At 46.4% G+C, this 25,613-nt stretch overlaps 1 protein-coding gene across 1 annotated transcript; it reads left to right on the top strand.

Moving 5' to 3' along the window:
- The first annotated feature begins 8,428 nt into the window (after positions 1-8,428).
- Positions 8,429-14,676, top strand: LOC143801241 (uncharacterized). The gene is made up of 6 exons (XM_077281236.1): positions 8,429-8,563; positions 8,645-8,713; positions 8,909-9,101; positions 9,262-9,418; positions 9,539-10,350; positions 14,642-14,676. The coding sequence occupies exons 1-6, from the start codon at positions 8,492-8,494 to the stop codon at positions 14,674-14,676; spliced, it is 1,338 nt and encodes a 445-aa protein (XP_077137351.1). The 5' UTR covers positions 8,429-8,491.
- The last annotated feature ends 10,937 nt before the right edge of the window (positions 14,677-25,613 follow it).

Raw genomic sequence — 25,613 nt, 5'->3', positions numbered from 1 at the left:
GTAGATCACTCATGGCTCTCACACGGCTTGCACATGGCTCTCACATAGTTCATGCATGGCTCACACACAGCTCACACATGGCTCTCACACAGATCACTCATGGCTCTCATACAGCCCGCACATGGCTCTCACATACGTAGATCACTCATGGCTCTCACGCGGCTTGCACACGGCTCTCACATAGATCATGCATGGCTCTCACACAGCTCGCACATGGCTCTCACATGGCTCGCACATGACTCTCACACAGCGCACACACGGCTCTCACACGCGGCTCACACATGGCTCTCACACACGGCTCACACATGGCTCTCACACGGCTCTCACAGCTCACACATGGCTCTCAAACGGCTCGCACATGGCTCTCACACAGCTCACTAGTGGCTCTCACATGGCCTGCACATGGCTCTCACATAGTGCACACATGACTCTCACACAGATCACTCGTGGCTCTCATACAGCTCGCACATGGCTCTCACATACGTAGATCACTCATGGCTCTCACACGGCTTGCACATGGCTCTCACATAGATCATGCATGGCTCACACACAGCTCGCACATGGCTCTCACACAGATCACTCATGGCTCTCACACAGCTCGCACATGGCTCTCACACGGCTCTCACAGCTCACACATGGCTCTCACACATCGCACACATGACTCTCACAAGGCTCACATATGGCTCTCACACGGCTCGCACATGACTCTCACACAGCGCAGACACGGCTCTCACACGCGGCTCACACATGGCTCTCACACACGGCTCACACATGGCTCTCACACGGCTCTCACAGCTCACACATGGCTCTCAAACGGCTCGCACATGGCTCTCACACAGCTCACTAGTGGCTCTCACATGGCCTGCACATGGCTCTCACATAGCTCACACATGGCTTTCAAACGGCTCGCACATGGCTCTCACACAGCTCACTAGTGGCTCTCACATGGCCTGCACATGGCTCTCACATAGTGCACACATGACTCTCACACAGATCACTCATGGCTCTCACACAGCTCTCACATGGCTCTCACATGGCTCACATATGGCTCTCACACACGGCTCACACATGGCTCTCACACACAGCTCACACATGGCTCTCACACAGCTCACTAGAGGCTCTCACATGGCTTGCACATGGCTCTCACATAGCGCACACGTGACTCTCACACAGATCACTCGTGGCTCTCATACAACTCGCACATGGCTCTCACATATGTAGATCACTCATGGCTCTCACACGGCTTGCACATGGCTCTCACATAGATCATGCATGGCTCACACACAGCTCACACATGGCTCTCACATACGTAGATCACTCATGGCTCTCACGCGGCTTGCACACGGCTCTCACATAGATCACTCATGGCTCTCACACAGCTCACTAGTGGATCTCACATGGCTCTCACAGCTCACTAGTGTCTCTCACACAGCTCCCACATGGCTCTCACACAGATCACTCATGGCTCTCACAGCTCACTAGTGGCTCTCACACAGCTCCCATATGGCTGTCACACAGATCACTCATGGCTCTCACACAGCTCACTAGTGGATCTCACTCGGCTCGCACATGGCTCACACACAGCTCACACATGGCTCTCACACAGCTCACTAGTGGCTCTCACAGAGCTCACAAGTGGCTCTCACACAGCTCGCACATGGCTCACACACAGCTCACACATGGCTCTCACACAGCTCACTAGTGGCTCTCACACAGCTCACAAGTGGCTCTCACACAGCTCACACATGGCTCTCACACAGCTCACTGGTGCCTCTCACACAGCTCACTAGTGGATCTCACATGGCTTGCACATGGCTCACACACAGCTCACACATGGCTCTCACACAGCTCACTAGTGGCTCTCACACAGCTCACAAGTGGCTCTCACACAGCTCACACATGGCTCTCACACAGCTCACTGGTGCCTCTCACACAGCTCACTAGTGGCTCTCACACGGCTTGCACATTGTTCACACAAGGCTTGTACAGGGCTCGCATGTGGCTCTCACACATCTCACACATGGCTCGCACATGGCTCTCACCAGTGGTGTAACTTGAAACTCATGGGCCCCGATGCGAACGGGGCCCCCAAATATTTTAAATCTTTAATAGCAATAGTCTTTTTCTATAGACCAAAGGGACTTTTAGAGCCCCCCCAGGCTCCAGGGCCTGGATGCGATTGCAACCCCTGCACCTGTTGTAGTTACACCTCTGGCTCTCACACAGCTCGCACGTCGCTCGCAGTCTTTTACACCTGGAATGTCCATATCCAGATGATTGTGGAGGAATATGCCTATGCAGCAGGTGAGCTCTTCAGTTGCATCTCACCGACAGTTGGGGGAACCTTGTCATTGCCATGAAATGCAATGATGCAATGACTTTATATTAAATGTATATTTCCCTCCTAGATGCCAGAATCTCGATGCAATGACAGATGTCCTCCCGGGTATAGAAAGGTTGTGCACGGAGGATCTCACTCTTGCTGCTATTTCTGCATGCAATGTCCTGATGGAACAATGTCCGATATAACAGGTGAGAAAGTTCCATGAGAAGACAGAAACATAATGATTAAATACCCTGCAGTAAATAATTAGCATAATGCATGAAATTAATACATGATACTTAGTTAACATGTTTTTTGATTAAAAAAATGCGAAAGCCATCACACCTCGTCACAGCGACTGTAATTGGGACAGTTCTAACTCTAATAATAAAGACCTTACAGTTTGTCAAGTGACATGTATGTGGATAAGGGCTAAAATGGACTGGGCCCAATTAGTGGACATACAGCCATGGGAGGCCACATCAGTATAATGCCAGCTTAAAGAAAGGCACCCATACCTTTATGTGCACATGATGCAAACAGAGTGAAGAAAACACAAAGGTATGAACTGAAATACAGACCGGTGTGCATGCAGCTTGTAAGCGCACGTTCACACTGGCCACCGAACAGAAAAAAACATAGGCAGAAACGTAATGATTAGTGATGAGCTAATGCATTCGTCACTATTCGTTACTCGGTGAGTAATTAGGTATTCGCCTCGGTATATTCGACTGACCCGCTCAGCATGTTTGGCACTTTATTTGCAGCCAATGCACATGCTGGGCTGACTTGCCAGTCACAGTAATGTGGGAGCCTTCTTTGGTGTGGCAGTACGGTGAATGGCTGGTCTTCCAGCATCATAGGGACTATTTAAAGGTTGCTGGCGCCATCTTGCACACAGTGCAGCCAGAAACAGCATAGGGAAAGCATAGTTTCAGTGCAGGGACAATGAAAGGAGCATAGGGAGAGTGATAGGAGGTGTAAGGCAGTGACCGGTGTCATATGCGAGGGTCGCTATGTATCTCCCAGGATGTGCTTAGAAGCATATTAGATCCGCTGGAGTGCCCTGTGCTCACAGCAGGTTTGCCTGTGAGACACAGGGAAGAATAAAAGTGAGTGTGAACTGGATCAAGTTATTTGACCCAGAAATTATTCAGGAAAACCCGGTATGGGCTTTTATTTTTGAAACGGACTGCAGGAAGGCAGTGGGGCCGGTCCGTTTCCTCCAGCCCAGATCTTATAGTGGCCCATGGAAAGAGAATCTGGAGGAAAGAAAAAAAAAACCCTGCAAGAGAGTTGGGTGTGTCAGTATTGGTCTGGGAGTCAGACCTAGCAGGAGCTTTATGTGGAGCTCTGTCTGTGTGGTGCAACACGGGCCAGGCAAAGCCAGAAAAGCCTGACACCCCAGCGTACACGGTGGTGTATTACGTTCACGGCAACGAACTGTGGACTGTCGTTATTTTTTTCCTGGCTGCATACTGAAAGACTTGTTGCTTATTTTCCCGGTTTGTGAGTATGCTGTGAAATAAACAAGACTTTGTTTGAACTTTATATGGGTCACTGCCTATTCACTGCACAGCAAGGACATCGCTACATCACAGAGGTTATTGTGAGCGTTATTTATTCCAGAAAGCTCTTTTAAGAGCTGAAGATTGTCAAGATTAGTTGTTAGGTGGGGATTAAGTAGGGAGAGATTTAATAGGAGGGAGGGTGAAAGGCAGGCACCTGGGTGTTTTCATCATTGAAACTACATGCTGCAGATCTCTGCTATTTTCCTCTTAAAATACCTAATATTTGTCTAGCAGTTGTGTGACTGGCGCAATCCTGGTAGAGATAATCGTACATGACAATTTATCAGGGGCAATAATCTTTATTACTCTGTATTTGGAGTGTTTCAGCAAGACGATCTTCAAAAAAAACAGTTACACATTGCTTGATACAGTGAATTTGTACATAAGACTTTTGTAAGGGTACTTGTGAATAATAAAATCATTTTTTGGTTTCATAAGAATATCGCTTTCAAGATGAGAAAGGGTGACGTTAAGGGACGTGGATGTGATGGTGCCCGCCAAGGCCGTGTGACAGATCTTAAGGTGACTGTATCTTGTTCTAGGTTCCTGTAAAAATTGGTCAGCGCGCTACACCTCTAACAAACCCAGACAACTGTGAGGATGTTGTGGATTGGATGGCAGACAAAGGCTACAGTGTGTTGACAAGCAGCACCACAAAGTCTTCCACATGGTCCAGTCTCAGTAGCCAAGAGGCTGAGCCTCTGAATCCTCAACCTAGTCCTTCTTCCTCCCACCATCAAGAGTCCCAGAAGATATCTGACCTCAACGCTGGCCACTCTGAGGAACTGTTTACATTCCCTTGTAATTTGCCAGGCCTCTCAACGTGCACCATGAAAGTCGGTCATGAGGAGGTGGAGTGCAGATGATGCCCAAACATTTGAGCACCTAGGGCCAGTAGAAAGTCAGTTTGGAGAAGGTCAATTGATGTCTGAAGAGGTGGAGGATAATCATGAGGCACAGTTGCCATTAGGTCAGCCTCAAATCGCAACTCAGAAGGAGGATCAAATTGAGGAATTGGAAGCCGACGTGGTTGATGATGAGGCCACTGATCCAACTTGGCACAGTGGCACACCTAATGAGCACAGCAGTGCAGAGAGGTAGAACACGGTCAATTATTCAGCAGAGCCCCCCCACTCGGCTAGATAACAGGCCAAGGGTGCATTGCTCCCCTGTATGGCAGTTTTTTCTGAAATTCCTTCAGACAAAACAACTGTAATTTGCAGCATTTGACAAACCAAGCTAAGAAGAGGCAAGAACACTGCCAACCTGAGCACTATCAGCATGCAAAAGTACATGGCAGCCCCTTTCCCTGTGTTATGGCCCTCCCAATCTGCTGACCATGAAGCAGGCGCTGATGTCTCCTGCCCACAACCAGTGGTTGCACAAACATAACAGTCAGCAACCACGTCCAGTTCTTTATTCCAGTGCAGCGTTCAGTTGTCCCTGCTCCAGACATTTACTAGAAAGCAGAAATATCCCATAGAGCCAATCACTAAACACCCACAAAATGCCAGATTGCTAGCTCTGGAAATGTTGTCGCTTCGACTTGTGGGAACTGAGTCTTTCCACAACCTTTTGGCGGTGGCAGTCCCATGGTACTCGATTCCCAGCTGACACTATTTTTCCCAGTGTGCCGTCCCCGTGTTACAAAAGCAGGAGTTACACAACGTCAGTCGTGCTCTGGCCAACGCAGTCACAGTGAAGGTCCATCTAACCACAGAAACGTGGACAAGTACTTGTGGACAGGGGTCCCAACTTCCATCAGGGTTTCAGTCTCCTTGTATTCCACTTCCTGTCTCTCTCCTCCTCCTCAGTGGAACTAACTTCCCTATCACTCCCCAGCTGGGAAGTCTGCCACATTGCCTTGGCGAAGCACACTCTGCTGAAGCTCATCTGTTTAGATGATAAAGCTCACAACGCAGCCGAGCTGTTGAAAGGGATAAAAGAACAGCCAATCAGTGGCTCTCCCCGCTGAACCTCCAACCAGGTCTGGTTGTGTGCGATAATGGGAGGAACTTGTTGGCGGCTTTAACCCCTTAATGACCAGAGGTATTTTTGGTTTTGCGGTTTCGTTTTTAGCTCCCCTTCAATATGGCCATGTGAGGGCTAATTTTTTGCGGGATGAGTTGTACTTTTGAAAGACACCATTGGTTTTAACATATCATGTACTGCAAACCAGGAAACAAATTCCAAGTGTGGTGAAATTGCAAAATTAGTGCAATCCCACAGTTTTTTTTTTTTTATCATGTTTAGCGATGAGCGAGTACCGTAATATAATCGCGTTACTCTTAACAAGTACTTCATAAAAATCACATATTCGTTCCGAATAGCGAGTACAATGCAAGTCAATGGGAAATGCCTGCGGAAAAGGCTGAAATGGGAGGGAAAATGATGAAACCGAATGGGAAGAGCCTGGAGAATATGCCTGCACGTATGTCTGACTCACATATGGTTTCTGGGAATAAGTTTGTTGCAGTATTACGCCACTTTTACAAATACACAAGAACAACTACCAAACCTAACCTAAATTGCATTTAACACACCAAAAAGGTTAAAAAACAGTTTTTCCTGCATAATCACTTGTATATAAGGCTAAGTAAACCAGAGAAGCAAAAAAATCCCTTCTAGTGTTTGTTCACACGTACTGTTGTTTTTTTTGCCTTTTACAATTGTGAGGGCCCTGACTTACACATTTTGTCGGTCCCTCTGTCATACATCATTTTTAGTTCGCTATTCCCCAGCACTTTACAAGGCCAGCTACAACGAACCAGCAGGTATGTTGACCTTTGACCTGAGAGGCCTCAGGTGGGCCTGTAAGGGACTGCTGTTACATTTGGGCGGTCCCTCCCTCATTGACACTCAGATAGTGGAATACATATTCCATAGCAGTTTACAATGTCCCCATTGTTTCGTTGGGCTTCACCCTCCTCCCCCTTCCTCCACCTCCATGTGATTCTGTGGCCCTAAATTCAAATGTTCAGAGGGCCTGCAATAGGCAGGAAACCTGAGTTTAGTGAGAGCCCTCATATGGCCCTGTAACATACGTTTGGAAGTGCCCACCTCTAGAAACTTTGGAGGGCCCTCTTGTGTACATTTGAGAGTGCCCTCACTGATTCATATTTTATGTCTCACACTCTATCATTTAACTCATTTATGGGCAGAGACATGGAGTATTCGAAGGTAGCAGTGAGTGCAGCTGATCTCAGGTTTGGGTGAACTGGAAAAATAAATCTGCACTAGTCAACTGGATGACGATCTCAATTATATCTCTTGGGCAAGTCAATGGACAAAGGATATATGGTGCTTCCCCTACAGGATGGGTTAGAGTATTGACAATATTCCCCAGATTACATCGAAAGAGAAGACTTCTTGATACTGAACTACTTGGTCAAATGCAGAATGTGCATCGTATTTAAAAAAATTACTCCTGGGGGCTGTGTCATAGATGCAGGAAGATACCATGACAAGGGCCGCCCTTGACAAACATTATCTCCGCTGGACTACTATAGTAGTTGTGGGCCTCAATCCAAGTTTTCAGTGTACATTTCTATTGAATATGTATCCCCTATCTCCGTCACAATGTGGGACAACCTGTCACAAGGGCCTCCAATGACAAATAGTAGTTTGGTAGGACCACTCTGCATTCAAGATTTGTCCACTGCACAATGTGCATAGGGTCTGTAAAAATTAACCCTGTGGGCTGAGTCATGGTTGACGCAGGAAGCCACCATCCCAAGGGCCTCCAATCACAAATAGTAGTTAGGCTGGAGTAGGAATACTGTCCTGGTTTGTCCACTGCACAATGTGCATAGGGTCTGTAAAAATTAACCCTATGGCCTGAGTCATGGATGACGCAGGAAGGAAACGGGTTTTTATGGGAAGGGGTTGATGTTAGCAGCAGTAACATGAATCAGCATTTTTGGTGAATTTAGGTTGGCTTGCTGTCATCTGGAGGGATTGCAGACTGTGAGATAGCCAGTCCTTGTTGAATTTAATCAGAGTAAGGGTGGTTTCACACTTGCGTTTTTGTCTGCAGCGTTTTTTACCAAAAAAACGCATGCGTTTTTTTCCCCTATATTTAACATTGAAAAAAACGCATGCGTTTTTTGGTGTACGCGTTTGAACGCGTTTGTGAACGCATGCGTTTTTTAACTGCATGCGTTCATTTAATAAAATGCAACTTGTAGTATTTTGAGGGGCGTTTTTTTTTTCCAAAAAAACGCATGCGTTTACATGCGTTTTTTTTGGACACAAAAATGCATTGGAGTCAATGGGGACGCATGCGTTTTTTTTGACATGCGTTTGCATGCGTTTTTTTGACGCATGCGTTTTTTTTTGCACCATTGAATTAAGTGTAGATAAAGATGTCTAGACACTGATAAGACTCCCCCATAGCAGCAGGGTTATAAAAGGAAGGTGGGGGGAAGTTTCTGGTCACTTCTCATCAGACTCCAAAGAAGACAGCACCCTGCCCGGACGCATTGTTGGACAAGACACAGAGCAATGTGAGTATATCCTAGCCAATGCTTTCATTTTCAATTTTTTGGATCTACATGTCCTAATTTCTTCTATTTTTTTTCTTTCAACACGCATCAGAATGTCTTCTCCGGTTTCCTCGTCTGATGAGGAGTTCCAGCCACGTCAATCAGAAGTGGATCACGTGAGCGAGGTATGTTTTTTGTCCGTCAGCTTGGTAAGTATTGACTGTCACATCGACACATGAGGCAATTTTTTTTTTTAAATTTTATAGAGCACTTCAACTGAGGGACAGAGAGGTACTGAGCAGCGGAGTCAAGGTCCAGGTGGAAGACGGCAGCGGGTATGTATACCAGGCAGACTGTCCTTATTGTAATATTCTTTTAACTTCCTTTCTGTACCCTTGTTTTTCTATACATATTTCTTATATCATCCTTTTCTGAAAGTTGTCTTTCATATTCCTGCCCTTTCTCATCTTCGTGTCTTATTTTTTCCAAATGTGGTTGAGCAAACTTAAATGATTTTGTTTTAATTTTAGGTTTCACAACGGGACGACGACCGGATTGATAATGACCTGCTGATCAGTCTGGTCCAGGAGCGAGTCCCGTTGTGGGACAGCCGGGATCAACAGCACGCCGTCAATAGTGTTCTCCGTCGTTTGTGGAGTGAGGTGGCCCAAGCGTTGTGGGATGGCTGGGAGAATTCCCCGCCACGGGTCCGTAATGCATTTGGTAAGTATTGCACGGTAGTGTGAAGCAACAGACCTTGGCCATGCTCTCTTGACTGTGTGTGATGAAAGAAACTTTTCGTAGTTTCTGTCATCACACACAGTCACGAGAGCACGGCCAAAAGTCCTTATTCTGACCATTATATTTTATTGTTATTTCACAGTGGAGAAAGTAAGGACACGTTGGCGTTCCATGAAGGACCGCTTCAACAAGGACCTACGTGCAGAGAAGAGTGCAGCTAGTGGTTCCGGAGCAAGGCACCGGCTCTACAAATACCACCGTGTGTTGGCCTTCCTGAGACCGGTCCTTCTCATGAGAACGTAAGTATTTCTCACATGACTCCGGTTGTATTGCATTGACATAATCTGTCACTTTTAATTCCACAGGATGTACCGTCTTGTTATAGTTTGGTATTAATTTTCTGTTTTCTTTTTTCACAGCACACACTGCACGACTGTTGCCACAGGTTCTGGAGCGGTCCTTCAGCCGGCAGCCACGGACCCGTCCCAGCCATCCAGCAGCGCAGCACCAGGTGGGTCTTCCACACTCACTGGAGACCAGGGGGCTGGCCCATCAGGTCTTCCCCTTTCGCAGTCCTCTTTCGCTGCACCCATTTTTGCGGGCTCATCCCGGCAGCGACAGAGGGCTTCGGATAGGTCCCTCATGCCCGAGTTTTTACACTTGAGCTCGGTTTTACATGAAGCTATCAAGGCTTTAGGTGACAGAATGGATGTGACCCATAATCTCTTAAATTGCCGCATCCAGGATGTCGCCAAAAGCGTTGATCAATTGAAAGCCGACCTCAAGAAGCCAGCTCATCATTTTTTCAATCAAATCCTAGAGGGCATGTCGGAACACCTTAGCCCTGATCTCCAGCTGAGTGTGATGCAGGCCTGCAATGTTGCTTTTGTGCAGGCTATGCAGCAGAGTCAGAGTCGTAATGTGGCGGCATATCCAACTGTGCCGTCACTGTCACAAGTAAACACTATTCCTACCTCTGCTGCATACCACTGCACGGCCACCTCTATTCCCTCTACAGGTGTACTCCACTACAGCGCCAACACGATGACGAGTGCTGTTGGACATCCCACCGCCACCACCGTGACGACCGCTGCTCCGGCTTGGACCTCCTCCGCTGACACCACCATGACGCAGGACCCTGGCGTGGCTTATCGGCCCGGCACCCTCCCGATGCAGCAGGACCCATCCATGCAATATCAGACCGGCCCACCCCAGATGCAGCAGGACCCAGGCCTGGCATTTCGGACCGGACCCACCCCGATGCAGCAGGACCGAGGCCTGGCATATCTGACCGGACCAACCCCGATGCAGCAGGACCGAGGAGTTGCTTTCCGGGCAGGACACCCCCCGATGCAGCAGGACCCATCCATGGCGTATCGCACCGGGCCCCCCATGATGCAGCACGACCAAGCCATACCTTTCCAGGCAGGACCCACCCTGATGCAGCAGGATCCATCCATGGCTTTCTGTTCCCCCCCACCAGCAATGCAGCAGGACAATGGTATGGGATTTGTTTCCCCCCCCCCCAACGAGGCACCAGGATCCTGGAAGGGTTTTTGTTTCCCCCCCCCCAACGAGGCACCAGGACCCAGGCGGGAGTTTATCTTTCCCCCCATTGGACTCAGACATTGCCGAGCGCTCCACAATGGAGACTGACTGTGTGGAGACGGGTCCTGACGTGTCTCCCGCCCACACTTTACAACATAGCCCAAGAAGACTTCCCCCAACCCGGAAAACCCAACGTAAAACTGGCAAAACGCATAAAAAACTAAAAACTTTGATTATTCCTCCCCCATCACCTACCGATGTGTCTCAACCTTCCAGTGTGTCTCAAGCCCCTCATGTTTTAAGCCCCATCCCCGAACTTCCAGACCCTTCAAGTTTTGTTGCCCATTCTCCTGCCACCTCTGCCTCCTCCACGGTGAGCCAGGCTTCAGTTCTGAATACCCCCCAGTTACGTCACTCAACCCCAAGCCGGCGTGGTTCAACCCGGCGCGGTACCAAAAAATAAATTTGTTTTTTTTTTTCCTCAATAAAAAAAAAGTTTATTTGAAACAATTATGTTTGGTTTATTGTGTCTTTCACCGCTCTCAATACACAACAATAAACTTCGTCACACACTTATTCTTTTGGCCTACACATATCTCCAGTAGTATAAAATACCAGACAACATCTATATGTGTTTCTTTAGTATACAGATATGAGTTGGCCAAAAAAATAGTATTTATTTCCATACTCTTATTTTTGTACCTAGTGTAGTGTCACTGTACAAAGAGAAAATGGTGGAAATCAAGTTCAGAACTCAACTGAATCGGTCAGATGTCAAAATATATACCTGACCGATTAAGTTGATTACTGCCTTGTATATTCACCATATTCTATATAGCACATTATGTGACAATGGTTGTCAAACAGATGGGACAATTGTTCTCACACTCTACATATCTATGCTCACCAGGCCAGGTGTCAGAAATTGTGAATTCATGATCATGTATATGTTTATCATGAATTTATTATTGCTTACACTTGACTTGATGGATATAGAGACCGTGACAGTCTTGACGCAATGACGTCAACAATATTAGAATTAATAAATAAACATTTTGTACCATTATTATAAGTATGCGGCCTGTGGTTTATATCATTCTTTGAAAACCAAAATAGGGAGTGCAACAGAGGTAAATTACGATGAAAAATTAAAATTTATTACCTCAACAACTATCACCCACTCCTGGTTTTGGATTACAAAATATGATATACATATCTACTGCCCATCTTTGGTCAACCTTTGTTTAGAGAGGAAAAAGATAGTAGACATGGTGAACACAAAAAAGTTTATTAATTAGAAAAATTTGTATCAGTGTTTAATAATTGGTAAACATAAACATACAACAGGACATTTACACAACATTGTCCTGCCATGACACACGTCCAATATCGGACACAAAATAGGCCGCAAATTGGTCCCGCATAAGACCAACGGCTGCAGTTGACCGCATCGGGTGATGCTGAAAATCAGGCAATGGGTGTGCAACAGGTTCATCAAGTTCAATGTGGGGTCGCTCCTTAGCCATTATATAATTGTGTAGCACCACACAGGCTTTGACCACCTCGTCCACTGTTTCCACTTTTAGATTGATGGCTGTTGCAAGAATGCGCCATTTAGCAACAAGAATGCCAAAGCTGCACTCTACGGTTCTTCGGGCCCTGGTCAGTCTGTAGTTGAATATTCTTCTAGTGTGGTCCAAGTCCCTACTAGAATAGGGCTTCAGGAGATTTTCACACATCTGGAAGGCCTCATCCCCAACCATAACAAATGGCAGCGGTGGGCCTTGAGTGTTGGGGAGAGGCTGTGGAGGGGGAAAATTAAAATTGTTGCCATACACCCGACGGCCCATATCCGAGCTCTTGAAGGTTTGGGAATCATTGCCACGGCCAAAAGCTCCAATATCCACGGCGATGAAGCGACACTCCGCATCCGCTATTGCCATAAGCACTACCGAAAAATATTTTTTATAATTATAAAACTCAGATCCGGTTCTGGCAGGTTTGACAATGCGGATGTGCTTTCCATCCACCGCCCCTAAACAGTTTGGGAAATCACACACGTTCAAAAATGTAGTTGAAATTTCCCGCCACATGTCCACGGTGGGTACGGGTATAAACTCCTCACGGAGTGCATTCCATAACGCACGACAGGTGTCCACAACAATTCCAGAGAGGGTTGAGATTCCAAGGCGGTATTGGAAGTGCAGGGAAGATAAACTCTCTCCTGTGGCAAGAAATCTAGAAGAAAAAGAAACAAAAACAAAAAAAATTAAAATCGGCTCTAATGGTGTTTTTTTTAAAAAAAAAAAAAAAAAAAAAACATAGAAAACATGTCATAACAACAAAGTTGACGGTCATTGGTTTAGTTTTGGAACGTACCGTAATGTCACTAACAGACGTTCCTCAGGTGGAATCGCTCTACGGAGCCGTGTGTCCTGTCGCCTTATGGATCCTTCAACACGAGCCAGTAAATCCCGGAAAGAATCTTGAGACATTCTGGTATAATCCTGGAATTTCTCCGGGTTGGCATTCAGCTCCGCATAGAGCGTGTGATATGCTCCACGGCTCTCACGCACTTCAATGATGGGGTGCCTCCAAAAACGCCGACGCTGTCTCCTTCTCCATCTTTGGCGGTTTCGGTCTTGCTCCCAAGCAAAAACACAGGCAAGGAAAATCTTGAAGCTGAACTCCAGTTTGAAATAAAAGTTATCCATAGAAAGATCCATCGTGACACCGGAAACAGTAGCAAGCTCTGAAAATTTCTGTCCCCCTAGGGTCTATATATTGAGAGACAATCATATACGGCCTCTCTATTCCCATTGGTTGTGTCTGGTTATCTTTTTTTTTTTTTTTTTTTTTTTTGGAAAAATGTTCAAAAAAACGCAAACGCATGCAAAAACGCATGTAAACGCATGTAAACGCTGCGTTTTTTTGACACACGCGTTTAACGCATGCGTCTAAAAAACGCAGCGTTTACATGCGTTTACATGCGTTTTTGCACCATGCGTTTTTTTTTAAAAACGCATGCGTTCAAAAACGCTAGTGTGAAACCAGCCTAAGTCTGTCTGCATTTTCCGTGGAGAGGAATGTGCGTCTATTAGGCTACTTTCACACTAGCGTTAACTGCAATACGTCGCAAATGCGTCGTTTTGCCGAAAATACGCATCCAGCAAAAGTTCTTGCTGGATGCGTTTTTTCATCATAGACTAACATTAGCGACGCATTTGCGACGCATTGCCAAACATCGCGTCCGTTTTGCGACGCTTGGGCGTGTGGTAGCGGACCGTCGGGAAAAAAAAACCTTACATGTAACGTTTTTTGCTCCCGACGGTCCGCTTTTTCCGACCGCGCATGCGCGGCCGGAACTCCGCCCACACCTCCCCGCACTTCCCCGCACCTCACAATGGGGCAGCGGATGCGTGGGAAAAATGCATCCGCTGCCCCCGTTGTGCGGCGGGGACAACGCTAGCGTCGGGGACCTCGGCCCGACGCACGGCGACGGGCCGAGCCCGACGCTAGTGTGAAAGTAGCCTTAGTGGTGATTGACCCAGCGGAACTGAAAACACGCTCTAACATCACACTAGCAGCCAGACAGGCCAGCACCTCCAAGGCATGTAAGGAGAGGTCGAGCCAAGTGTTCAGCTTGGATACCCAATAATTAAAGGGAACTGAAGCATCAGAAAGGACACACATATGGTCACTTAAGCACCCCTTGACCATGTTCTGCAACTTCTCCCTCCTTGGCATTGTTACAGGCACAGATAGCTCTTGCTGTTGCCCTGGTTTATTGAAAATTGCCCAATTTGTGCACATTTTCCCCCACCTCTGTTGGACCTGGTGTTCATGTCTTTCCCCATTATCCCTTGGTGTTGAAAACAGGCGCTACCTCTTCCACCCACCAGCATTGTCTGAGGGTGATGTTTTCAGCAACTGATCTACAACGGCCCTCTTAAACTCTTTGGTGACTCCAAAAGGAGAAAAGGAAATTTCCCCTTGTACTGTGGATTGAGAAAGGTGGCCAGCCAGTATTGGTTGTTGGATAAAATGTGTATCACGTGAGGGTCTTGCCACACACACTTACACATGAACTGTGAGCCAAGCTGCAAAAAATGTTCTGTGCCCCAACAATAGGAACAGTACCCATCCTGTCCTCACGCTGAATTGCCTCCTCCTTCTCCTCCTCTCCAGCTTCTCTAGGCTGTACAGACATGAAACTTGGGTTGGGTGTCCCCTCTGTAGCATTAGGAGTCCCTCGGTAGCACAGAAAAACAAGTCCTCTCCCTCCTCATCTTCCTCCTCATCACCCAATGTTGCCTCAGGATATTGGCTGGGCTGGGTAGTATCACCCATTGTGAAATCTGGCTCCATACCAACATGCTGGGCAATCAAAGCTTTCTCTTTGAGATTATGCAGTGATTGTTTCAAGATAGGCTGGTTTCACACTTGCGTTTTTGAACGCATGCGTTTTTAAAAAAAAACGCATGGTGCAAAAACGCATGTAAACGCGTGTAAACGCTGCGTTTTTTTGATGCATGCTTTAAACGCGTGCGTCAAAAAAAACCAGCGTTTACACGCGTTTACATGCGTTTTTGCATGCGTTTGCGTTTTTTTGAACATTTTACCAAAAAAAAAAAAAAAGATAACCAGACACAACCAATGGGAATAGAGAGGGCGTATATGATTGTCTCTCAATATATAGACCCTAGGGGGACAGAAATTTTCAGAGCTTGCTACTGTTTCCGGTGTCATGATGGATCTTGCTATGGATAACTTTTATTTCAAACTGGAGTTCAGCTTCAAGATTTTCCTTGCCTGTGTTTTTGCTTGGGAGCAAGACCGAAACCGCCAAAGATGGAGAAGGAGACAGCGTCGGCGTTTTTGGAGGCACCCCATCATTGAAGTGCGTGAGAGCCGTGGAGCATATCACACGCTCTATGCAGAGCTGAATGCCAACCCGGAGAAATTCCAGGATTATACCAGAATGTCTCAAGATTCTTTCCGGGATTTACTGGCTCGTGTCGAAGGATCCATAAGGCGACAGGACACACGGCTCCGTAGAGCGATTCCACCTGAGGAACGTCTGTTAGTGACATTACGGTACGTTCCAAAACTAAACCAATGACCGTCAAATTTGTTGTTATGACATTTTTTTTTTTTTTTAAACACATCATTAAGAGCCGATTGTAAATGTTTTTTTTGTTTCTTTTTCTTCTAGATTTCTTGCCACAGGAGAGAGTTTATCTTCCCTGCACTTCCAATACCGCCTTGGAATCTCAACCCTCTCCGGAATTGTTGTGGACACCTGTCGTGCGTTATGGAATGTACTCCGTGAGAAGTTTATACCCGTACCCACCGTGGACATGTGGCGGGAAATTTCAACTACATTTTTGAGCGTGTGTGATTTCCCCAACTGTTTAGGGGCGGTGGATGGAAAGCACATCTGCATTGTCAAACCTGACAGAACCGGATCTGAGTTTTATAATTATAAAAAATATTTTTCGGTAGTGCTCATGGCAATAGCGGATGCGGAGTGTCGCTTCATCGCCGTGGATATTGGAGGTTTTGGCCGTGGCAATGATTCCCAGACCTTCAAGAGCTCGGATATGGGCCGTCGGGTGTATGGCAACAATTTTAATTTTCCCCCTCCACAGCCTCTCCCCAACACTCAAGGCCCACCGCTGCCATTTGTTATGGTTGGGGATGAGGCCTTCCAGATGTGTGAAAATCTCCTGAAGCCCTATTCTAGTAGGGACTTGGACCACACTAGAAGAATATTCAACTACAGACTGACCAGGGCCAGAAGAACCGTAGAGTGCAGCTTTGGCATTCTTGTTGCTAAATGGCGCATTCTTGCAACAGCCATCAATCTAAAAGTGGAAACAGTGGACGAGGTGGTCAAAGCCTGTGTGGTCCTACACATTGAACTTGATGAACCTGTTTCACACCCATTGCCTGATTTTCAGCCTCACCCGATGCGGTCAACTGCAGCCGTTGGTCTTATGCGGGACCAATTTGCGGCCTATTTTGTGTCCGATATTGGACGTGTGTCATGGCAGGACAATGTTGTGTAAATGTCCTGTTGTATGTTTATGTTTACCAATTATTAAATACTGATACAAATTTTTCTAATTAATAAACTTTTTTGTGTTGACCATGTCTACTATCTTTTTCCTCTCTAAACAAAGGTTGACCAAAGATGGGAAGTAGATATGTATATCATATTTTGTAATCCAAATCCAGGAGTGGGTGATAGTTGATGAGGTAATAATTTTTATTTTTTAATCGTAATTTACCTCTGTTGCACTCCTTATTTTGGTTTTCAAAGAATGATATAAAACACGGGCCCCAATACTTATAATAATGGTAAAAAATTTACATTTATTTATTGTTAATCTTGTTGACGTCATTGCGTCAAGACTGTCACGGTCTCTATACCCATCAAGTCAAGTGTAAGAAATAATAAATTCATGATAAAAATATACATGATCATGAATTAACAATTTCTTACACCTGGCCAGGTGAGCATAGATATGTAGCGTGTGAGAACCATTGTCCCATCAGTTTGACAACCATTGTCACATAATGTGCTATATAGAATATGGTGAATATACAAGGCAGTAATCAACTTAATCGGTCAGGTGTCTATTTTGACATCTGACCGCTTCAGTTGAGTTCTGAACTTGATTTCCACCATTTTCTCTTTGTACAGTGACACTACACTAGGTACCAAAATAAGAGTATGGAAATAAATAATATTTTTTTGGCCAACTCATATCTGTATACTAAAGAAACACATATAGATGTTGTCTTGTATTTTATACTACTGGAGATATGTTTTGGCCAAAAGAATAAGTGTGTGGCGAAGTTTATTGGTGTGTATTGAGAGGGGTGAAAGACACAATAAACCAAGCATAATTGTTGCAAATAAACTTTTTTTTTTATTGATTAAACACAAACAAATTTATTTTTTTGTGCCGCGACGGGTTGTACCGCGCCGGCGTGGGGTGGAGTGACGTATCTGGGGGGTGTTCAGAACTGAAGCCTGGCTCACCGTGGAGCAGGCAGAGGTGGCAGGAGAAGGGGCAATAAAACTGGAAGGGTCTGGAAGTTCAGGGATGGGGCTTAAAACATGAGGGGCTTGAGACACACTGGAAGGTTGAGACACAACAGACAATAGAGACACATCGGTAGGTGATGGGGGAGGAATATTCAGAGTTTTTTGTTTTTTGTGAGTTTTTCCGGTTTGCCTTTGGGTTCTCCTGGTAGGGGGATGTATTCTTGGGCTAGGATGTTGAGTGTTGGCGGGAGACACGTCAGGACCCGGCTCCACAATTACACAGTCCGTCTCCATTGTGGAGCGCTCGGCAACGTCTGAGTCCAACAGCATTGTAGTGGGGGGGAAAGATAAAGCCCCGCCTGGGTCCTGGTGCCTCGTTGGGGGGGGGAACATAAAACCCTCCCAGGGTCCTGGTGCCTCGTTGGGGGGGGAACATAAAACCCTCCCAGGGTCCTGGTGCCTCGTTGGGGGCGGGAACAAAGCCCATACCAGTGTCCTGCTGCATTGCTGGTGGGGGGGAACATAAAGGCGGGGGGGCCGGTGCGATACGCCATGCCTGGGTCCTGCTGCATGGGGGGGTGGCCCGTCCGATACGCCATGCCTGGGTCCTTCTTCATCGGGGGGTGGGCCGTCCTACATGCCTGGCCTGGGTCCTGCTGCATCGGGGGGTGTCCTGCCCGGAAAGCAATGCCTCGGTCCTGCTGCATCGGGGGGGGGGGGTCCGGTCCGATATGCCAGGCCTCGGTCCGATATGCCAGGCCTCGGTCCTGCTGCATCGGGGGTGGGCCAGTCCGATATGCCATGGATGGGTCCTGCTGCATCGGGAGGGGGCCGGGCCGATAAGCCACGCGAGGGTCCTGCGTCATCGTGGTGTCAGCGGAGGAGGTCCAAGCCGGAGCAGCGGTTGTCACGGTGGTGGCGGTGGGATGTCCAACAGCACTTGTCATCGTGTTGGCGCTGTAGTGGAGTACACCTGTGGATGGAATAGAGGTGGCCGTGCAGTGGTATGCAGCAGCGGTAGGAATGGTGTTTAATAGTGACAGTGACGGCACAGTTGGATATGCCGCCACATTACGACTCTGACTCTGCTGCATAGCCTGCACAAAAGCAACATTGCAGGCCTGCATCACACTCAGCTGGAGATCAGGGCTAAGGTGTTCCGACATGCCCTCTAGGATTTGATTGAAAAAATGATGAGCTGGCTTCTTGAGGTCGGCTTTCAATTGATCAACGCTTTTGGCGACATCCTGGATGCGGCAATGTAAGAGATTATGGGTCACATCCATTCTGTCACCTAAAGCCTTGATAGCTTCGTGTAAAACCGAGCTCACGTGCAAAAACTCGGGCATGACGGACCTATCCGAAGCCCTCTGTCGCTGCCGGGATGTGCCCGCAAAAATGGGTGCAGTGAAAGAGGACTGCGAAAGGGGAAGACCTGATGGGCCAGCCCCCTGGTCTACAGTGAGTGTGGAAGACCCACCTGGTGCTGCGCTGCTGGATGGCTGGGACGGGTCCGTGGCTGCCGGCTGAAGGACCGCTCCAGAACCTGTTGCGACAGTCGTGCAGTGTGTGCTGTGAAAAAAGAAAACAGAAAATTAATACCAAACTATAACAAGACGGTACATCCTGTGGAATTAAAAATGACAGATTATCTCAATGCAATACAACCAGAAGCATGTGAGAAATACTTACGTTCTCATGAGAAGGACCGGTCTTAGAAAGGCCAGCACACGGTGATATTTGTACGGCCGGTGCCTTGCTCCGGAACCACTGGCTGCACGATTCTCATCACGAAGGTCCTTGTTGAAGCGGTCCTTCATGGAACGCCAACGTGTTCTTACTTTGTCCACTGTGAAATAACAATAAAATATAATGGTCAGAAAAAGGACTTTAGGCCGTGCTCTCTTGACTGTGTGTGATGACAGAAACTCCGAAAAGTTTCTTTCATCACACACAGTCAAGAGAGCCCGGCCAAGGTCTCTGCTGCTTCACACTGCAGTGCAATACTTACTAAATGCATTACGGACCCATGGCGGGGCATTCTCCCAGCCATCCCACAACGCTTGGGCCACCTCACTCCACAACCGACGTAGCGTACTGTTGACGGCGTGCTGTGGATCCCGGCTGTCCCACAACGGGACTCGCTCCTGGACCAGGGTGATCAGGAGGTCATTATCGATCCGGTCGTCGTCCCGTTGTGATACCTAAAAGTAAAAGAAAATCATTTAAGTTTGCTCAATCACATTAGGAAAAAAAAAAACCATAATATGAGAAAGGGCAGGAATATGAAAGACAAATTTAAGAAAAGGATCATACAAGAAAAATTTAAAGAAAATCAAGGGTACAGAAAGGAAGATTCAAGAATATTTCAATGAGGACAGTCTGCCTTGTATACATACCCGCTGCCGTCTTCCCACCGGACCTTGACTACGCTACTCAGTCCCTCTCTGTCCCTCAGTTGAAGTGCTCTATAAAAAAAAAAAATCAAATTGTCTCATGTGTCGATGTGACAGTCAATACTTACCAAGCTGAAGGACAAAAAACTAACCTCACTGACACGATCCACTTCTGACTGACGTGGCTGGAACTCCTCATCTGATGAACACTCCGTAGAAGACATTCTGATGCATGTTGAAAAAAAAAAAAAAAAAGAAATTAAGACATGTAGATCCAAAAAATTTAAAATAAATGCATTGCCTAGGATATACTCACATTGCTCTGGGTCTTGTCCACCAATGCGTCCGGCCAGGGTCTGGTCTTCTTTTGAGTCTGATGAGAAGTGACCAGAAACTTCCCCCAACCTTCCTTTTATAACCCTGCTGCTATGGGGGAGGCTTATCAGTGTCTAGACAACCTTATCTACAGTCTATTCAACCTTTGTTAAAAAAAACGCATGCGTCAAAAAACGCATGCAAACGCATGTACAAAAAAACCGCATGCGTCCCCATTGACACCAATGCATTTTTTTCCCCAAAAAAAATGCATGAAAACGCATGTGTTTTTTTTTGGTCAAAAAAACGCCCCTCAAAAATACTACAAGTTGCATTTTTGAAAATGAACGCATGCAGTAAAAAAACGCATGCGATTGAAAACGCGACCAAACGCGTACACATAAAAACGCATGCGTTTTCAATGTTAAATATAGGGAAAAAAACCGCATGCGTTTATTTGAAAAAAAACGCTGCAGACAAAAACGCAAGTGTGAAACCAGCCATACACAGCAGCAGGATGTCAGCAATCCACACCCACTGGACAGTTGTTATGTGTGATGGCTGACTCTCAGTCTGACAGGTATGTTGAAGCTGGTATTCAGCTACTGCCCTCTGCTGCTTACTAGTCCTCACCAACATATGATATGCTGAGTTCCACCGCGTGGGCAGGTCGCAAATGAGTCTGTGACTTGGCAAATTCAAGCGCTTTTTCAGCGCTGTAAGACCAGTAATAGCGGTAGAGGAATGGCGGAAGTGGCCACTAATACGGCACACCTTTTCAAGGAGGTACAGCAAGGCGGGGTAACTTTTCTGAAATTTCTGAACAGCTAGGTTCAGCACGTGATCTATGCATTGCACATGTACCATCTTGCCGACCTTTAAAGCTGCCACCAGGTTACGCCCATTATTGCAGAAGACAAGACCGGTTTGGAGGTGCAGCGGGGAGAGACACTGATCAGTCTGTTGTTTTAAAGCATGCCACAGCTCTGTTGCAGTGTGTGGTTTATGACCTAAACAGATCAGCTTCAGTAGAGCATGTTGTCGCATTGCCAATGCACTGCTGCACAGGTCCCAGCCTGGCAGTGATGGGGAGGGTACTTCAGCAGAGGGTGAGGAGCAGGAGGGGGTGAGAAGAAGTGGAATATGAAGAGGCGGAAACACTGACAGTAGTTGGGCCCACTGTTTTTTGGCGTGGGTAGGATGTGCGATGTTCCAGTTTGCGCCGTTGTCCCACCCTCCACCAGGTTCAACCAGTGTACTGTGACAGAAATGTATCATCCCTGTCCACAACTTATCCAGGTGTCAGTTGTTAGGTGGACCTTTCCGGTTACGGCGTTGGTGAGAGCACGGTCCAGATTGTTTAACACATGCTTGTGTAACGCAGGGACGGCACAGCGGTCAAAACAGCAGGGAAAATGGCCTGGTGCATGCTTGGTAGCAGGCAGGAAAAGTTTTGATTACTGCTTTGCGTAGGGCACTTGTTAGGGGTTGAGTTCCCGCCTCTGCACAGGGGGAATCTCGGGCCATCGTCTCCCATTCTTCTCCTGCCGCAGTGGAGCCTGCTCAGCGGAGACGTCGGTGCCAGTGTCTTGCTCAGCAGCGGCGAGCAGACGCTTTTGGGACTAAGTCCTGCTTTTCCCCTTCTGAGCATGCCCAGGGTAAGATCTCTCATTGGAGATCGAGGGTCACATGCTTGGATACTGCAGCAAAGCCCATTGGTTCTCCAGGAAGGTCCTGAAGGTGCTCAGGCTCTGTGACAGCCTCTCATTGGTCCTTCGAGGAAGGTCTTGTACTTGCTGCAGCTATAAAAGGTTCGCATGGCCGCATGGCCAAATCTAAGTTATGTGCTTTGCGCCAGTGTGGTTACGTGTGTAAGTGTTCAGGGACCTGGCTGAAATAAGCCCCTAGAACACCGGCACCTCCGGTGAGGAGATTGAGTGTATGGATTCAGGGTCCCGGCTGAAATAAGCCCCTCCTCCGGTGAGGAGATTGTATGATTGCGTAACCACAAACTGCCATCAGCTCGGCAGTTGCTGTGTACTCCTGTGAGTGTAACAGGGCACAGGGTTTTCTTTAGGTGACTCTGTGAAGTAACAGAGTTCGCCTCTACCGCCATATAGGGCCGCCATTTGCCAGCAGCAGGTTCTCTCCTGCACGGTGGACCCCGAGCTGCGAATGCACCAAATAACATCTCTCTATTTACTCGGTGCATTCCGCCAGCCCTAACAGGCACTAACCGCCTTTTTAACCCCTTTACCCCTGAGGGTGGTTTGCACGTTAATGACCGGGCCAATTTTTACAATTCTGACCACTGTCCCTTTATGAGATTATAACGCTGGAACGCTTAAACTTATCCTGGTGATTCTGATAATGTTTTTTCGTGACGTATTGTACTTCATGAAAGTGGTAAAATTTCATGACATTACTTGCGCTTATTTGTGAAAAAAACAAATTTGGCAAAAATTTAGCAAATTTTGCAATTTTCCAACTTTGAATTTTCATGCCCTTAAATCACAGAGATATGTCACACAATACTTAATAAGTAACATTTCCCACATGTCTACTTTACATCAGCACAATTTGGAACCAAAATTTTTTTTGCTAGGGAGTTATAAGGGTTAAAAGTTGACAAGCGATTTCTCATTTTTACCACACCATTTTTTAGGGACCACTTCACATTTTAAGTCACTTTGAGGGGTCTATATGATAGAAAATACCCAAAAGTGACACCATTCTAAAATCTGCACCCCTCAAGTGCTCAAAACCACATTCAAGAAGTTTATTAACCTTTCAGGTGCTTCACAGGAATTTTTGTAATGTTCAAGAAAAAAAATGAACATTTAACTTTTTTTTAACAAAAAATGTACTTCAGATGCAATTTTTTTATTTTCCAAAGAGTAAGAGGAGAAATTGGACCACGAAAGTTGTCCAAATTGTCCCGAGTACACTGAATACCCCATATGTGGGGAGAACTACTGTTTGGGCGCATGGCAGAGCTCGGAAGGGAAGGAGCGCCATTTGACTTTTTCAAACTAAAATTGGCTGGAATTGAGATCGGATTGTTATGATCCGGTGACCCTGGAGCCGCATGAGACTATCTCTGGAGTGGGTGGTTCCTGTACTGACCGCAAACCTAAACTGACACCGCAACTAGAAGTAGCTATGGGGTGTACCTAACATGGCCTAGACACCTCGACACGGCCGGAGGACTAAATACCCCTAAAGATGGAAATGGGAATTCTATCTTGCCTCAGAGCAGAACCCCAAAGGATAGGCTGCCCCCCACAAACATTGACTGTGAGTTTAAGAGGAAATACGTACGCAGGCAGAAAGACAGAATTTAGCAAAAAGAGGCACTTCTAGCTAAATAGAAAAGGATAGGACAGAATTCTAAGCGGTCAGTATTAAAACCCTAAAAATATCCACAGCAGGTTATACTAATATTCTACATCTAACTAAAGACATAGAATGTATATCTGCATCTCCATAGAATCCAGCATGACAGAAAAATCCAAACAAAGTCTAAGCTGGACAAAAACACAATAAATTGCACTGCACAGAAAAGCACACTGCATGCGTGCTACAGAGACCAAAAACCAGACACTTATCATAGCTGAATTGACAGCAGGGCATAAGGAGCCAGACAGAGATGCAATCCCTCCATGAACAATGGACAACTGGCATGGAATCCTGGATCCAACACACCTAAATACCTAATAGAGCTGCAATCAGCAGAAACACCTGCCCTGGACTACAATCCAGAGACAACTGCACTACCACTAACAACCACTGGAGGGAGCCCAAGAGCAGAATTCACAACATTGGATGCCATGTCGTGTTTGGAGAGCCCCTGATGTGCCTAAACAGTGGAACCCCCCACAAGTGACAGCATTTTGGAAACTAGACCCCCTAAGGAACTTATCTAGATGTGTGGTGAGCACTTTGAACCCCCAAGTGCTTCACAGAAGTTTATAACGTAGAGCTGTAAAAATAAAAAATCATATTTTTTTCACAAAAATGACATTTTTGCCCCCAATTTTTTATTTTCACAAGGGTAACAGGAGAAATTGGACCCCAAAAGTTGTTGTCCAATTTGTCCCGAGTACGCTGATACCCCATATGTAAGGGTAAATCACTGTTTGGGTGCAGAGCAGAGCTTGGAAGGGGAGGAGCACCTTTTGACTTTTTCAATGCAGAATTGGCTGGAATTGAGATCAGACGCAATGTAGTGTTTGGAGAGTCTCTGATGTGCCTAAACAGTGGAAGCCCCCCCAATTCTATTTCCAACCATAAACCCAGATTACCCCTAACCCTAATCCCAGCCCTAACCATAACCCTAAACACAAACCTAACTCTAACACACCCCTAACCCTACTCCCAACCCTAATCCCAACCCTAACCTAAGCCCCAACCCTAACCCTAACTTGAGCCCCAACCCTAACCCTAACTTTAGCTCCAACCCTAACCCTAACTTTAGCCTCAACTCTCACCATAACTTTAGCCCCAACCCTAACCCTAACCCTAATGGGAAAATGGAAATAAACACATTTTTTTATTTTAGTAATTTTCTCTAAGGGGTGATAAAGGGGGGTTTGATTTACTATTTATCGCAGGTTTTTCAGCGGGTTTTTACGTTTGGCAGCTGTCACATGCTAAAAGACACTTTTTATTGCAAAAAATAGTTTTTGCATCACCACATTTTGAGAGCTATAAGTTTTCCATATTTTGGCCAACAGAGTCATGTGAGGTGTTGTTTTTTGTGGGACAAGTTGACATTATTATTGGTACCATTTTCGGGCACATGACATTTTTTGATCGCTTTTTATTAGGTTTTTTGGGAGGAAGAATGAACAAAAAACAGCAATTCATGAATTTCTTTTGGGTGGGATGTTTATACCGTACCGCGTGTGGTAAAATTGATAAAGCAGTTTTATTCTTCAGGTCAGTACGATTACAGCGATTCCTCATTTATATTTTTTTTATGTTTTGGCACTTTCATACAATAAGAACTATTTTATATAAAAAATACTTTGTTTTGCATCGCTTTATTCTGAGAGCTACAGTACAGACCAAAAGCTTGGACACACTGAAGGCATCAAAACTATGAATTAACACATGTGGAATTACCGTATTTTTCGGACTATAAGACGCACCGGACTATAAGACGCACCCAGGTTT

The sequence above is a fragment of the Ranitomeya variabilis genome, chromosome 1 (assembly GCF_051348905.1).
Source record: "Ranitomeya variabilis isolate aRanVar5 chromosome 1, aRanVar5.hap1, whole genome shotgun sequence".
In the NCBI taxonomy this organism is placed as follows: Eukaryota; Metazoa; Chordata; class Amphibia; order Anura; family Dendrobatidae; genus Ranitomeya; species Ranitomeya variabilis.
The sequence above is the reverse complement of the archived record's forward strand: the minus strand, read 5'-3'. Positions and strand labels throughout refer to the sequence as shown.